This window comes from Rhipicephalus microplus, chromosome X, assembly GCF_043290135.1.
Source record: "Rhipicephalus microplus isolate Deutch F79 chromosome X, USDA_Rmic, whole genome shotgun sequence".
NCBI classification, from domain to species: Eukaryota; Metazoa; Arthropoda; class Arachnida; order Ixodida; family Ixodidae; genus Rhipicephalus; species Rhipicephalus microplus.
Window position 1 is genome coordinate 457,743,990 of NC_134710.1, and position 15,217 is coordinate 457,759,206.

The 15,217-nt window shown below is 41.2% G+C and overlaps 1 protein-coding gene across 9 annotated transcripts in view; it reads left to right on the forward strand.

The window, feature by feature from the left end:
• Positions 1-689: 689 nt before the first annotated feature.
• Positions 690-15,217, forward strand: part of LOC119160846 (uncharacterized) — a 275,521-nt gene continuing 260,993 nt past the window's right edge. For 6 of the 9 annotated variants that reach the window (XR_012887704.1, XM_075880656.1, XM_075880653.1 and 3 more), the window contains exon 1: positions 690-1,000. Coding sequence is in view for 6 of the 9 variants with exons in the window: in XM_075880656.1 (XP_075736771.1) it covers positions 989-1,000 (12 nt within the window). In the remaining 3 variants the exon portion in view is untranslated. The remainder of the gene's footprint in view (positions 1,001-15,217) is intronic. The other 3 variants (XR_012887703.1, XR_005108352.2, XM_037413099.2) reach the window with 3 other exon arrangements.

Genomic DNA, 15,217 nt, shown 5'->3' on the forward strand with positions numbered 1-15,217 from the left:
GTAAGCGGCCACATTTATCCAATAAAATCTACTTTTCAATAAGCCGCCCTGGTCGAAGCACTTCAAACCGTCACCTTAGGCTGCATCAACACCATTGACGGATGGTGGGATAGGACACGAGTTAATCCCCTCGTCTCCCACCTCACCGACAGGTAACTGCCAGACTTGAAATAAAGTTTATTCATTCATTTATCAAAACTCTGCACGCACTTCATCAGAAGACTCTAAAATATTAAACACGGTTCCCGGGTCCCCCGCTTTATCATCCTTCATGCAGTGCTTAGCGTGTAAAAAGCCAGCTACATACATCTTGCGAAGTGAGCGTATGCTCGTGCTAATTTTCACAAAAGATTTATTGCTATCTGACTAAATAATATATTTGATTACTGGTGTTATAAAGTCACGATGTGATTGCGGGATGCCATAGTGGAGGGGTTTTGAAATGTTGACCTTCTGGTGTTTTTAACGTGACTCTAAATCTAAATGCACGGACCTTCAGCATTTAGTCTCTCTCAAACTGCAGCCCCCGCAGCAGGAATACCTTACTGAGGAAAGTTTGCTTTAACGGTCGCCTTAGTGCGTCACACAAGCGACATGATTTTGATCGATTCCGCTGTGCTCGCGCTTTCAATGAATCGTTTTATGCGCTTGACGACAGCAAAACAAGTTCATCCGCAGAAACTGCTTGTAGTCCATCGGTGTGATTTCTCTCGTTTTCTGCATAGAAGAGTCGTCTGACCATCTGTTGGTTTCCACGCCTCCAAGTCAAATATCCGCAGATGAATCAACCACAGAATATGCGTTGCGCCTGACTGTCGCAAACAAGGTTTTCCCCAGTGAGCGTTATCTCACACGGCACCGATATAAAGCTTGCAAGAGCGCCGTTGTGTGCAGAACCTTGGTCAGACTGATGCGCGGCACATCCTCTGCGTCACAATGCATTTACACAAGGAAATCTTGCTAATCTTCCTATTGCTAGGACTGGCATATGGAAGCTCAGGTGAGAGACGCCTCCCTTCAGCGATTGGTGCTTTCTTTGTGAGTGCAAAATTGAACTCCCTCAGAGAAGCTCGACTAATATATTTTGCTCTGAGAGTTCACTAGGAACCCGTGTCCCGGGTATATATATATATATATATATATATATATATATATATATATATATATATATGTATATATATATATATATATATATATATATATATATATATTTATATATATATTTATATATATATATATTGCCACGACAGGTTGGCCACGTTCAAGTAGCCGCCGCAATCATCATGGCAAGAGCACCAGAAAGACCCGGCTGGCATGCGCCACGCGTTCGTGCGCTCCAACAACGAGGAAGAGGAAGCTAGTTGAATCTGCGCCTCTCGGCTACTCGGACTCGACGACCATAGTCATTAGACTTGTGGGCACAAGTTCGCCCTAATAAATTTGCTTGTTTTTTTAGCCTGTCTGCCTCAGCATCGCTACAGTTTTTCGCCGTTGACATTGACGACAAGTTTTCACGTAGCGCTACAATATGTTTAATAAAAAAAAACAAGCAACTTTATTAGGGCAAGTCTAATGACTATGGTCGTCAAGTCCGAGTAGCCGAAAGGCACAGATTCAACTAACTTCCTCTTCCTCGTTCTTGGAGCGCACGAACGCGTGGCTCATGCCAGCCGGGTCTTGCTGGTGCTCTTGCCATGATGATTGCGGCGGCTACTTGAACGTGGCCAACCTGTCGCGGCATTATCCCCCTCCTCAGACACATCGTCCCGATGCTTGAGAGAGTGAAATGATACATGCGCCCTCTCACTCGTTTTCCGACAATTTGTCATGATAGGGCTTCATGCGGACTACGTGTACCACTTCCGTGGTATTTATTGCGGCGTCTTGAGCTCACGTGTACCACGGATCTGACTTCATAAGTGACGTCGCTGATACGGTTGAGTACTTCATAAGGGCCGAAGTATCGACAAAGAAGCTTTTCAGAGAGTCCGCGGCGGCGCACTGGGATTCATATCCACACTTTGTCACCAGGATGATAAAGTGCGTCACTGCGTCGCTTGTTGTACCGACTAGAGTCGACGCGCTGTTGACGGCGTATTCGGTATCTTGCCATTGGTCGTGTTTCTTCGGCTCTTTGCAAGAAGTCATCCAAGTAAGGTAGATAGCTGTTTTCGTCCTGTAGTGGTAACATGGCATCCAGTGGAGTGGTCACTCTTCGGCCGAATATTAGATCGAAAGGGGCAACGTGGGTTGTTTCTTGAACGGCTGCATTATATGCGAATGTTACGTAGGGTAATATTTCATCCCTCTGTTTATGTTCAACATCGACATACATTGACAGCATGTCGGTCAGAGTTCTGTTGAGGCGTTCGGTTATGCCATTTGACTGAGGGTGATACGCCGTTGTTCTTCTGTGATCGGTATTTGTCATGCGCATCAGACATTGCATAAGGTCTGCAGTAAATGCGGTGCCCCGATCCTTAATAACTACGATGGGTGCACCATGTCTGAGCACTATGTTATTCACGAAGAACTTGGCGACTTCGGCTGCTGTCGCACTGTACAGAGAGTCAGTCTCAGCATAACGGGTCAGATAGTCTGTATCCATGACAATCCATTTCTTGCCTGCACATGATGTCGGGAAAGGTCCTAAGAAGTCCATGCCGACTTGTTGGAAGGGGGCATCCGGAGGGTCTATTGGATGGAGAAGGTTGGCTGGTTTTACGGCTGGAGTTTTGCGCCGTTGACATTGACGACAAGTTTTCACGTAGCGCTGCAATATTCTGTCCTTTTCCCCCTTTTATCTCTCCCCCCTCTGAATAGAGATTGTATAAAGCTGAGCACCAAGAAACTGTACCTTCAATCCTGATGAAGACCAGACTCTAGGCCGAAACGTCGAAATAAACCACGTTGTGACCACTCACGGAAGATCCACTTGACTGAATATATATATATATATATATATATATATATATATATATATGTATATTTATTTATTTATATATATATATAGTCTGCCGCAGCTATCCTTAGCAGGAGTTTTAAAATATGCCGACACACGGAATTACGACGTGGCATGCTGTTGAGTGTTGCCTGGAGTTATTGATACTATTTTTTGTGTTTTAAAGTAAGTTTTTAGTGTATTTATTTGATTAACCAAATTTTGAAGGAACGAAGATGGATGAAAAGTTTCAGTGACAAAGTTGAACGTCGGTTTTCAAAACGTCTGTATAGAGCTTTTAAAACTTTATACCGGTGAAGTAGTTGCTCGTTAGTGTTTTTCTGCTTACTACAAATGCCTGCGAAATACCAAAGTACGTCTTGAGAAAGGCCTCTATATCATCATCATCATCATCATCAGCCTGACTACGTCCACTGCAGGACAAAGGCGTCTCCCATGTTCCGCCAGTTAACCCGGTCCTGTGCTTGGTGCTGCCAATGTATCCCCTCAAACTTCTTAATCTCGTCGTCCCACCTAACCTTCTGTCTCCCCCTAACCCGCTTCCCTTCTCTGGGAATGCAGTTAGTTACCCTTAATGACCAGCGGTTATCCTGTCTACGCGCCCAATGCCCAGCCCATGTCCATTTCCTCTTCTTTATTTCAACTATGATATCCTTAACCCCCGTTTGTCCCCTAATCCACTCTGCTCTCTTCTTGTCTCTTAAGGTTACACCTACCATTTTCTTTCCATTGCTCGCTGCGTCGTCGTCAATTTAAGCTGAACCCTCTTTGTAAGTCTCCAGGTTTCTGCTCCGTAGCTAAGTACCGGCAAGATACAGCTGTTACATACCTTCCTCTTGAGGAATAGTGGCAATCCACCTGTCATAATTTGAAAGTGCTCGACAATTGTGCTCCACCCCATTTTTATTCTTCTAGTTACTTCAATCTCGTGGTTCGGCTCCGCGGTTATTAGCTGCCCTAAGTAGACATAGTCTTTTACAACTCGAACTGCACTATTACCTATCTCGATGCGCTGCTCTTTTCCGAGGTTGTTGTACGTTACTTTCGTTTTCTGGAGCTTAATTTTAAGACCCACCTTTCTGCTCTCCTTGTATAACTCTGTAATCATGAGTTGCGATTCGTCCCCTGAGTTACTCAGCAATGTATTGTCATCGGCGAAGCGCAGGTTACTAAGGTACTCTCCATTAAATTTTATCCCTAACTGTTGCCATTCTAGGCTTCTGAAAACCTCCTGTAAGCACGCGGTAAATAGCATTGGGGAGATTGTGTCCCCCTGCCTTACACCCTTCTTGATTGGTATTCTGTTGCTTTCTTTATGAAGCACTATGGTAGCAGTTGATCCCCTGTAGATTTCTTCCGGGATGTTTATATATACTTCATCTACGCCCTGGTTCCGCAGTGTCCGCATGACGGCTCATATTTCTACTGAATCAAACGCCTTCTCGTAATCTATGAAGGCTATGTATAGTGATTGGTTTTACTCTGAGCATTTCTCTATTACCTGATTGATAGCATGAATGTGGTCAATCATTGAGTAGCCTGTTCGAAATCCTGCTTGTTCCTTTGGTTGATTGAATTCTAATGTTTTCTTTACCCTGTTAAAAATTACCTTTGTAAATAACTTGTATACTACAGAGAGCAAGCTGATCGGCCTGTAATTGTTCAAGTCCTTGACATCTCCTTTATTATGTATTAAGATGGTGTTAGTGTTCTTCCAAGACTCTGGTACTCTTTGCGTCAGGAGACACCTCGTAAACAGGGTGGCTAGTTTTTCTAACACAATCTGTCCTCCATCTTTCAGCAGATCTGATGTTACCTGATCCTCACCAGCAGCTTTGCCTCTTTGCATGCTTTCCAAAGCTTTTCTGACTTCTTCTATCATTACTGGTGGGGTGTCATCTGGGTTACAGCTAGTTCTTATAGTATTAAGTTCGTGGTTGTTTCGGCTACTGTATAGATCTCTGTAAAACTCCTCCGCTATTTTAACTAAATATCCATATTGGTTATTTTGCCTTCTTTGTCCCTTAGTGCATACATCCGACTTTTGCCTATTCCAAGTTTCCTATTCACTGCTTTGACGCTTCCTCCGTTTTTCAGAGCACGTTCATTTTTCTCCATGTTATACCTTCTTATATCGCGTACCTTACGTCTATTATTCAACTTCGAAAGCTCTGCTAGTTCTATTTTGTCTGTTGTACTTGACACTTTCATGATTTGACGCTTCTTAATTAGGTTCTTCGTTTCCTGAGAAAGCTTGCCAGTGTGCTGTCTAACTACCCTGCCTCCAACTTCCACTGCACACTCCGTAATGATACTCGTCAGATTATCATTCATTGTATCTACTCTAAGGTTGGTTTCCTCACTAAGAGCCGAGTACCTGTTCTGCAGCGACACTCTGAATTCCTGTACTTGCCCTCTCAGTGCTAGCTCATTGATTGGCTTTTTGCGTATCAGTTTCGGTCGTTGTTTCTTCAAGTCTAGGCAAATTCGAGACCGTACCATTCTATGGTCACTGCATCGTACCTTGCCAACCACTTCCACATCCTGCATGATTCCTGGGTGTGCACTCATTATAAAGTCTATTTCGTTCTTATTTTCGCCATTAGGGCTCCTCCATGTCCACTTGCGGTTTTCTCGTTTTCGGTAGAAGGTATTCAAGATCCGTAAATTATTGCGTTCTGCGAATTCTACTAGTAGATCTCCTCTAGCGTTTCTAGTACCGATTCCATAATCTCCTACTGCCTGGTCTCCAGCCTGCTTCTTCCCTACCTTTGCATTAAAGTCGCCCATCACTATAGTATAGTGTGTTTTTACCTTACTCATTGCCGATTTCACGTCTTCATAGAAGCTTTAAACTGAAGCGTCATCATGGCTGGATGTAGGTGCGTAAGCCTGTACTACCTTCATCTTGTATGTTTTATTCAGTTTAATTACGATACCTACCACCCTCTCAATAATGCTATAGTATTCCTCTATGTTGCCATCTATGTTTCTGTGAATTAAGAACCCCACTCCCACTTCTCTTCTTTCTGCCAAGCCGCGATAGCAAAGGACGTGCCCGTTCTTTAGCACCGTATAGGCCTCATCTGTCCACCTAACTTCACTGAGCCCTATTATATCCCATTGAACACCCTCTAGCTCCTCGAATAGTACAGCTAGACTACCCTCACTGGATAAGGTTCTAGCGTTAAACGTTGCCAAGTTCAGGTTTCAAAGGCGGCCTTTCCGGATCCAGAGATTCTTAGCACCCCCCCCTATATATATATATATATCTTTTGATAAAAAATTCAGATTATGCGAGTCACGAATACAGAAAGCTTGAGCATTTAAAGAATTTAATTAAGGGGGTTGATCTTAGGGATTTAATGAAGATGTGCAGGAAAATTTTGTTTTGGTGATGTGTTGCTCGAGTGGTTAGTTTATGAACAGAGAAACTCTGTCATTCCTATTGTAACGGAAGCGTATCTATCTACCTATCTATTTATCTATCTATCTATCTATCTATCTATCTATCTATCTATCTATCTATCTATCTATCTATCTATCTATCTATGTCCCTGCAACTTTCAGTTCTCCTGGCCATTCTGATAAAGGTGTCGATATCGAAATTAGCATTACATAACTATATAGCCTAACATAATTGCATGACAAGCATATTTTAAATTATTTTTCATAACGTGAAAATCATAGCGTGTATATCATGAATGTCATAATTTACATTTCAAGATATTGCTACCCTTACGGTGGTTTCGTTCACATGGCATTTCACAAAGCTGGCATGGTATGACATGTCTGCAAGGCGTACATAAGTGATAAATTCTAACGTGGAAAGCATATAATATGCATTTTATGATATTTATGTTATGACTAGACATGACTACACACCACGCTCATGGTGTGCTCACGGTCGTTTTGCTAGCTTCACATATATGAAAGTCAATATCACGGGACGTGAATGGATGACGAAGGTGCATGTCTGGTGCAAACTTGATAATCATGAGATGCGTGCCGTGTGAGAACATGACAACATGCCATACTCATGATGCGCTAGCGGCTGTTTCGCTAGCTTCACATATACCAAAGTTGGCGTTACGTGACGTCACTGTATGACGAAAGTTAAACACTGGTGACAACATAATAACCATGACATGAGTGTCATGTAAAAACATGACAACATACTATGCTCATTATTTGCTCGTGGCCCTTTCGCTAGCTTCACATATAGTAAATTTTGTATTACAAGACGCGAATGGACGGCAAAGGTAAATTACACTCCAAACATGATAATTATGGCATGCGTGTCATGTAAAACACAACTCAATGATACGTTAGAAGTGTGGCAGCTTGGGCTAGTTGGTATGGCGTGACGATAGTTCTAGTACGAGAACAAAACTCTTGTCTCTGTGTCGTGGTTTTGTTCTCGTGCTAGAACTATCGTCAATGATACGCTCATAGCGCACTCGCAGCCGTTTCGCTTGTTTCAACTATACCTATTTAGGTATAAGATTACGTGAATGAACGACGAAAGTAAATTACACGTACAAACATGATAATAAAATGTGCGTGCCATGTAAAACAGGACTACTAGCTATGCTCAAATGTGCTCGCGACCGTTTTGCTGATTCCAGATGTACAAAAGTTTGTATTACGTGACGTGAAAGGACAATGGAGGTAAATGACACGTCCAAAGATTATAATATTGATATGCGTATCATGTAAAACTTGACTACATGCTTCCCTAACAGCACGCTCACCGCCATTTCGCTAGCTCCACATATACCAAGTTTGGCACCACAAGACGTGATTACACGACGAAAGTAAATGACACGTCTAAACATAATAATCATGACATGAAAGCTTGTCATGTACGGCATAGATTACGTCCGCTTCTTAATGTTGCGCCAATAATAAAGTGGCATATCAACCTTCCTCATTTGTGCTTTACGAATCAATGATTAGCGCAGTACGTGAGATCTGCCAATTTTTCATTTTGTACGGTATCAAAATGTTAATGTCGCGTTGATATATTGGGTTGCGTACTTCAGATACATATTGAAATTTTCTAGGAAGTTTGGTTTTATATGTGCGGAGTTTGACTTTCTTCAATGGCTACTTGAAGAGTGCGCTGATGATAATCTAGTTTTTTTTTCATGCTTTAGAAAGTACTAATTCCGCAAGCTTGGTCAATAGATGGTTTGTAAAATGAAGTATTAGGTACTCGTTCACTTTAGGTGAAGAAGATTTATTGCAAGTGTAAGAGAGAACTGAGGGGAGTAGACAATTAGTGAATGTCATTAAAAGAAGTTTGGCGAACTTTATATTCATCTGTCAGTCGTCGCACCACGAGAAGTGTTAGAAAGCGTCATGAAGAACTTTATGGTCTTCAAGAGAGTCGATAATGGTGTAGAAAACACAATGAACGCTATATTTACGCGGGTTATCGTCTATGTTTTGTGGTAAATCATTATTTTTAAGTAAGAAGAGACGAAGGCCATAGACGATACCCTGCGAAAACAGGAACTGTCTTATAGAAAACAGGGGAGCCAGAAACATTGTTGTGTGCATATTGGGAACAGCATGATAAAAAAACTGGCCATTCACTTTACAAGTTTAATACTAATGAGAATGATGCTGAGCCTAAACAGTATTTAACGCTGAGCGACGGAACCTTTGAACAGGTCTACGAAAACTTCCCCAACGTGTGTACCAAAATGTAGTGCTTTAGCAAAGCCATACGTTCATTCTACTGGTTGAGGTGTGGCGCTGAAACGAGAATAAAACCATTTTCGAATACTCTTATGTTTTTGGTTCCTAAAAAAATCCATATTACATCTGTGAAATATGTGTTGGAGCTGTTCACAAAAGTGAGACGTCAGAGAGCTTGACCGGCAACACCTTTCTAAAAACGACTGAAAGACAACGACTGTTCAAAAGAAATTAACGAACCAGAACAATAGTGATATTGCTGTGATGACTGCGGGAATATCTACCTCGTACCTAATTGACATACCGCCAATAGGAAAAAAATACATGATTGCTGTTGCTGTTCTACACATAAAAGAAGAAAGTTACAGGTTATCCTGCGTAAAAAACAGTTCAAGTAAGTAAAACGTTTGATTCGGTTCTTTTGAATTTATTTGTAGGCATCCCAATAATTAAAAAAGCGCTATCAATACCAGCAAAAAGTAAGAAGTTAACATAGATTGCCAAGTTTTTGTTAAGATTGCTTTAAGAAAGCTAAGATAATGACAGTTTAATGTAAACGTCATTACTTGATTTAGGTTTTAACTCCACAGTGACCCTTTACTTTGTTAAGCAGGCCAATTTTAGCGGACTTAACCCTCTGCTTTGAGTACCATCTTTTATGCGAACACAGGGTAAGTGCAGATATGTATAAACATCTCGCGTCTTCCTTGCCTCAGATAGTGATTTCGTTGTATTTAGCACGCTTAATGCTAGGAAAGCAGATAATATCGAGGCTTTAGAAAAAAAAGAAAAGAAATATTCAGTTTATTAGCAGCCCTTAGCTGCACAAAATGATCGTTATTTTCACTTAAGGAATCGGTAATCGAAGCATCACCCGCACGATCAAAACTAGCATACGAGGGGTACAAAATGTGCGGCTTTTTCTTGGAACAGAAGCATGAACCTCAACTGCTCTATGAATCAAAAGTATTTCAGTGACTCTGTTATTTAACCTGTCATCCACGAGGCGTTGGCTCAGAAACACTGAGTCTAGTAAAACTGTACGTCTAGTAGGTTGCTCTTGTACTTGTTTAAGGCCAGTTGACTGCAAGAGCTGTAGATGCATCGTCGACGAGCGAACTTCATGACCTATAGGAGTTAATGACGGGCGTGATGTATGAAGAGCGTTCAAGTCACCGTGAACGATTTGTCTGAAGAAAAGTTATAGTGCTCATCGAAAAACTAACTTCACTCCAGACAAGGAGTCAGGAAATAAACTTGGAGTACTAAAAGTATAACTTTCTATGCATTACCAGTCAACTATATTCATGAATACAATTATTTCGATGGCAGTCATTTAAGTGGCCAAGATTTGCATCATTAACGAAATTTTGTTAATGTGAAACAGCTGCTCACATATATTGCTCTTAATATGAATAGGAATTACTGCATTTTTAGTAATAAGTAGTGCATTTTTACTCATGTTCAAGTTTGCGACTATTTCGACTTGTTCCCTCCTGATGGAAATAGTCTCTCTATAATAATAATAATAATAATAATAATAATAATAATAATAATAATAATAATAATAATAATAATAATAATAATAATAATAATAATATTAATAATAATAATAATAATAATAATAAATTATATTGTTATTATTATTATTATTATTATTATTATTATTATTATTATTATTATTATTATTATTATTATTATTATTATTATTATTATTATTATTATTATTATTATTATTATTATTATTATTATAAAGAACGAGCTGCAGCAGTCACTTTAACCAATCTCCAATATTTGCTCTCAAGGAGATGACTGGGGCCTTGTATGATAACCTTTGTATAATAGCTTTCGCTTGGTCACAGGTTACTGACAAACCAAATTTTCATGACAAAGTTGAGCAGTTTATGGAGCTCGTAATGAGCCGCATGTGTAATTTCTTCTGCAATATGAACTCTAAGCCAAAAGGGAGCAACGAGGGTATAAGGGTTGCTCCTTCCAGGGAGCAATCGCATTGACACTCCCAATACTCCCCTAGAAGGAGTAACTGCTGAAGGACGAACCGTTGCTCTCCTTTCAGTTCCTCCTCTGGAGGATGAACAGTTACTCCCTCTAGTTGCTCCCGGCGGACCAACAGTTTCTCCCACCAGTTGCTCCCTGCGGACCAACCACTACTCCCACCAATTGCTCCCCTAAGACAAACGGTTGGTCCTTACCGTTCCTCCCGCGTGTTCGCAGTTACTCTCTGACGACCCAGTGCACATGCTTCCAGTTACTCCTCTTGGAAATAAATATTTATCTCGAGTATGCTTGTCACACGCTCAACACAGGGGGAGAGCTCCTTAGAAGAGCACTGCTTGGGTGCTTCTAACACAAAAAGTGAACAATACTGAAAGGAAAAAAATGCTTTATTGTTTTTCTTTTTTTAGTCGACGTGTGAGCACTTCTAGAAGTAGGCTTCACCACACCACAGCCAGCACTAACCAAGCACCATAATTCATCAAAGGTTTCCTGCGTCTTCCATGAAAAAGCAATCTTAAATTTCTAGCATAGGGCAGTCTGTGTCATCATTGGAGAGAGAAGAGCAACTTCTCCACTTGTGAAGGACCCGAGTTTTGCAGGACTGGTGTTTCCATCAGGCTAGCGCATCGAAATGTCACCGCAGGCATATGTGAAGCCTCTCATTCCTGCAGGAAAAATTAGAAGTGTGAGGTTTAACGTGCCAGAATCAATACATAATAATGAGTCTTACACACTGCAGCAGCATTTACATTCTAGAATGTCTACTGCAAAACAAAATGTGTGAATGAAAGGTAGGTCCGGCCAAACGTTACTGCGCAAGCCATATAAATACAGATGTGGTAGATGCTCTTCACATGATGTCTTGGATAGCAATTTTCTGGAAATTGTGCAGCAACTGAAGAAGCCATTACTTCTGTAGAAGTAAAGCTACCCTTAGGTTAAGTTAACTTGTTCCCTATACACAGCTGAGTGACATTTCTATGAGCCCATTCACCAATGGGCATTCTAAACGAGGTCATGTGTGTGGCAAATAACACGTACCATCCGCTCATGTTAAAATACAGATTTAGCTCGTGCACATAGTTGCTCTCGATTCTACTGTTCTATAATATGCTGCAGCGTCACGCATTGTGCAATACCTGTAGGCACAAGCCAAGCATGCAAAGCCTGCTTGAAAGCAACCATTTGCAGAGGCTACATGATAATCTTCAGTATATTTCCTTGTACCTGACGTAAACGGCTGGACAAAACTATAGACACAAATAAATATAGACCATGCTACCTTCAAACAATGCTTTAAATTTATGAAACTAGGGCGCACATGTTCATTCGGTTGACGAGTCAGAGCCACGAGATCTGTGAACGAAGTAATATATTTTAAGGCATGCACAGATATTCAAATTCTTTTTTTGAGAGTGTCACAGATAGCTTGCCCATACACATATATCTGAGCGCAACAATATTTGAAGCTTTTTATTAGTTCCACGTCTTGCTGGTTCACAGCCGAACAGGTTATTGCTCTATTGAACAAATTGAAATAAGCGCACCGCGGTTTTTAAAAAAAGCATTCTTAGAAGGTAGCGCCCGGTGTGAGTATCTGCCTATTTATTTTGTACTGCCTTCTACATGTGCGAGAAAGACATTTGTTGAGGATGTGCTACCATTCAAGCCCACAATACATACTTGTTCAAAGTTATGGAAATACAAACATTCGGAACACTGCCATCTCTAGTAAGACCATAACACTTCAGGATCGTGGAACAGCAAGAAAGTGCACAAGAAAGATAAGCACACTCTTGCAAAACTTTAAAACGAGAATTTATCAGAGTAGGAGAGTTCAACATGCTGTGGCACGTTAAACTCACGAAACATGCACAGGAAACAGGGTATAGGCGAGTCAAGAAACGCTGTTATGAAGGCCTGCACACGGACAGCTTTGTGAATCTAGGTCTAAGTGTTATGCTTTGTGCAAGCCGTCACCCATGGTAATAGGAAAAACGTACTTTTAGTAGCACCATCGTAAACAAATCTTGGCAGTTGGCTTTCTAGTACAAATAGCAATTCCTGCAATGAAACATAAACGTTTTATCTTAACGGTAACTGTGTAAGCACACACACGGGCCAGTGGAACCATGCCAAATTGTTACTGCCAGTGTAACCAAGTGGCATGATACACTATTCGCTGGCCAAAGCATGCGCTGTTTGTCCCCCAAAAAGTGATGCTTTCATATACGTAGTGTTTCATATACGTAGTTTTGGTAAGTCTGCACTTACCGAAATTCACTTGCTTTTTGTACTTTAGCATCATTGGGGGCATCATTATCTGCAGTATAACCAAATTTGTGCCATACACCTGAAAAAAAATAGTAAAGGATATGCATCCAATAATGTGTTCTTTGGTAGCAGTGTTTTATTTGGTAGCAGTGAAGTCTGGTTAAGAACAGCCTATTGGAAACCAGCCTAATTATGTGCATGCAGCAAATCCCAAACGGCGTTATTGATGTCGAAATTTTCGTCGATTGGTATTGACGTCAAGATGTGACCTCAATGGCTTGCTAAGTTTTCACAGCGCATAAAGATTCCTTGATGCAGAATATTGACAACGCTAATGGGAACCTACACAATTTATGATTGACTTTCACGTTATTAGGTTTTGTGAACGTTTTGCATCACTAAAGAAATCTGAAAGATTTGGATCAGTTCTCCTTCCATTGTTCTCACCATATGCAAAGTGCTCACTTGATGGTGCGCTTATAAATTAATACGTTCAGCGTAGAGGTGAAGCAAGTGACGCAGTGATGGTAGATTTTTTTTGAGGTGTGCGGGGAGGGGGGGTCCGCTTATCTGAATTGGCAAGCAAATATGGTCGTCATAGTAGGCTCCCTATGCCCGGCCTGAAAAAAAATTGTGCACCACTATACGTTATGCCTGTGAAGTGATGCTAAAATAATTTCTTCACGTACTGGCCTGCATACACTCTACAGCTCAAAAAAATGACGCTGAAGGCCTCAACACCCAGCCATTAACGTTACAAAAAGCCAATGATAGATATGTACCAGTATGAAGGCAGCTACAACCCCGCCTCAATGTTTTTTTTAAAGTACGTATTGTTGCGGAAAGGAGCTTTTGACAGCTAAAGTACACTGGCACTGCAGTGGTGGCAGAGGCAGCAAGAGGGTATGCAGGTGGTAATAATAGAAATAATTTTGTCCGAAACGGCTAGAAATGAATACGATAAATAAGCAAGAACAAATCATTTCTTTTTTGATAGCGCAACCACTCAACAATGTCTTTGGAGTAAAAACAATGAGCCAGCTGTTCGACAACTCAACATTTTTCACAAGCTGTGAACAAGCATAAATTTGGGATTGAAAACGCCCCAACAAATGTTAGACTGTAATTACCCACACTGTGAGAGCATTAAATGTTGCTGAAAATGCCACTCACCTGCAAGCTGATGCATGCACAGTCTTTTGACCGACGAGCGAACAGGTTTGCAGTTAGCTAAAGACGTGTTTACGTTGTGTTTGTTCCACCCAGCAGCAAAATTCTTAACAACATTGCGCTCTCTAAAGATAAATATACACTAACCTTCATCCCGTATAAGTAGAAACGCAAATCTGTGACACACACGCACGATGAAAACATAGCACACAAGCTCGCATATCCATGTGCTCGCCGACCACAAACCATATGAATATGAGTAGTGTGAACGCGAACCTAGTTGCGCTGAAAAAAAAAACGTTGAGCAGTGACAGCACAGGCGTCAGCGCAATGCTATCAGTGTGTTCTTCAAATACACCTATAAAAAAACTTAGGGATAATAAAACCTATTAATATTCATAAAAATGGAGTTTAATTTTTATTTATTGCTAGTACACAAAAACCTTAAATACTGATCACTTTGAAAATTACATCACTTGCTATACTAGCGCCGCACGTGTCGTGCCGGCGCAGATGGCAAATATTTGTCATTCTGCCCTCAAACTACACGTTGCAGCATGCTACTAAGTTTGATGGCTGATGAAAAGCGCGTCTGGGTGTGTTTGTTTTCCTCCGATATATTTGGCGAGGGTGGGGGGGTTCTTTTGCGCCTGTTTTGGTGCTTTATCGGCTTTGACGCCCTTCCCTAGCAGACGAACGGCGTGTCTAGGCTTTTTTTTTTGTACATCCCTGTTTTGCACGTGTTTCAGCGTTTGGTCCGCTTTGACGTGCCAACTCTCCGGGCTGCTGCGGCATGTGTTAGGCACTCTCGGTAGCAGTATTCTCGGGTCTTCTGTGTTCAGCCAGCGCTGCTATTTTATTATCTGCGGATGCTAAAATAAACTACTGTTTTGGTTTAGTGAAGTTTGGCACACAGAACAAATCATAATCTGGCCCATGAATATCAATGTGGGCGTCATGCATATTTGTGTGCGGTGTCCTTCAGGGGAGTACCCGTTGCGCGACAAGAGCATTTACAGCGGTTACTCCTTTTTTGCACCCTTAGAAACTTCAGACGAACAGTTGCTCCCCCGTTTTCAGACATGT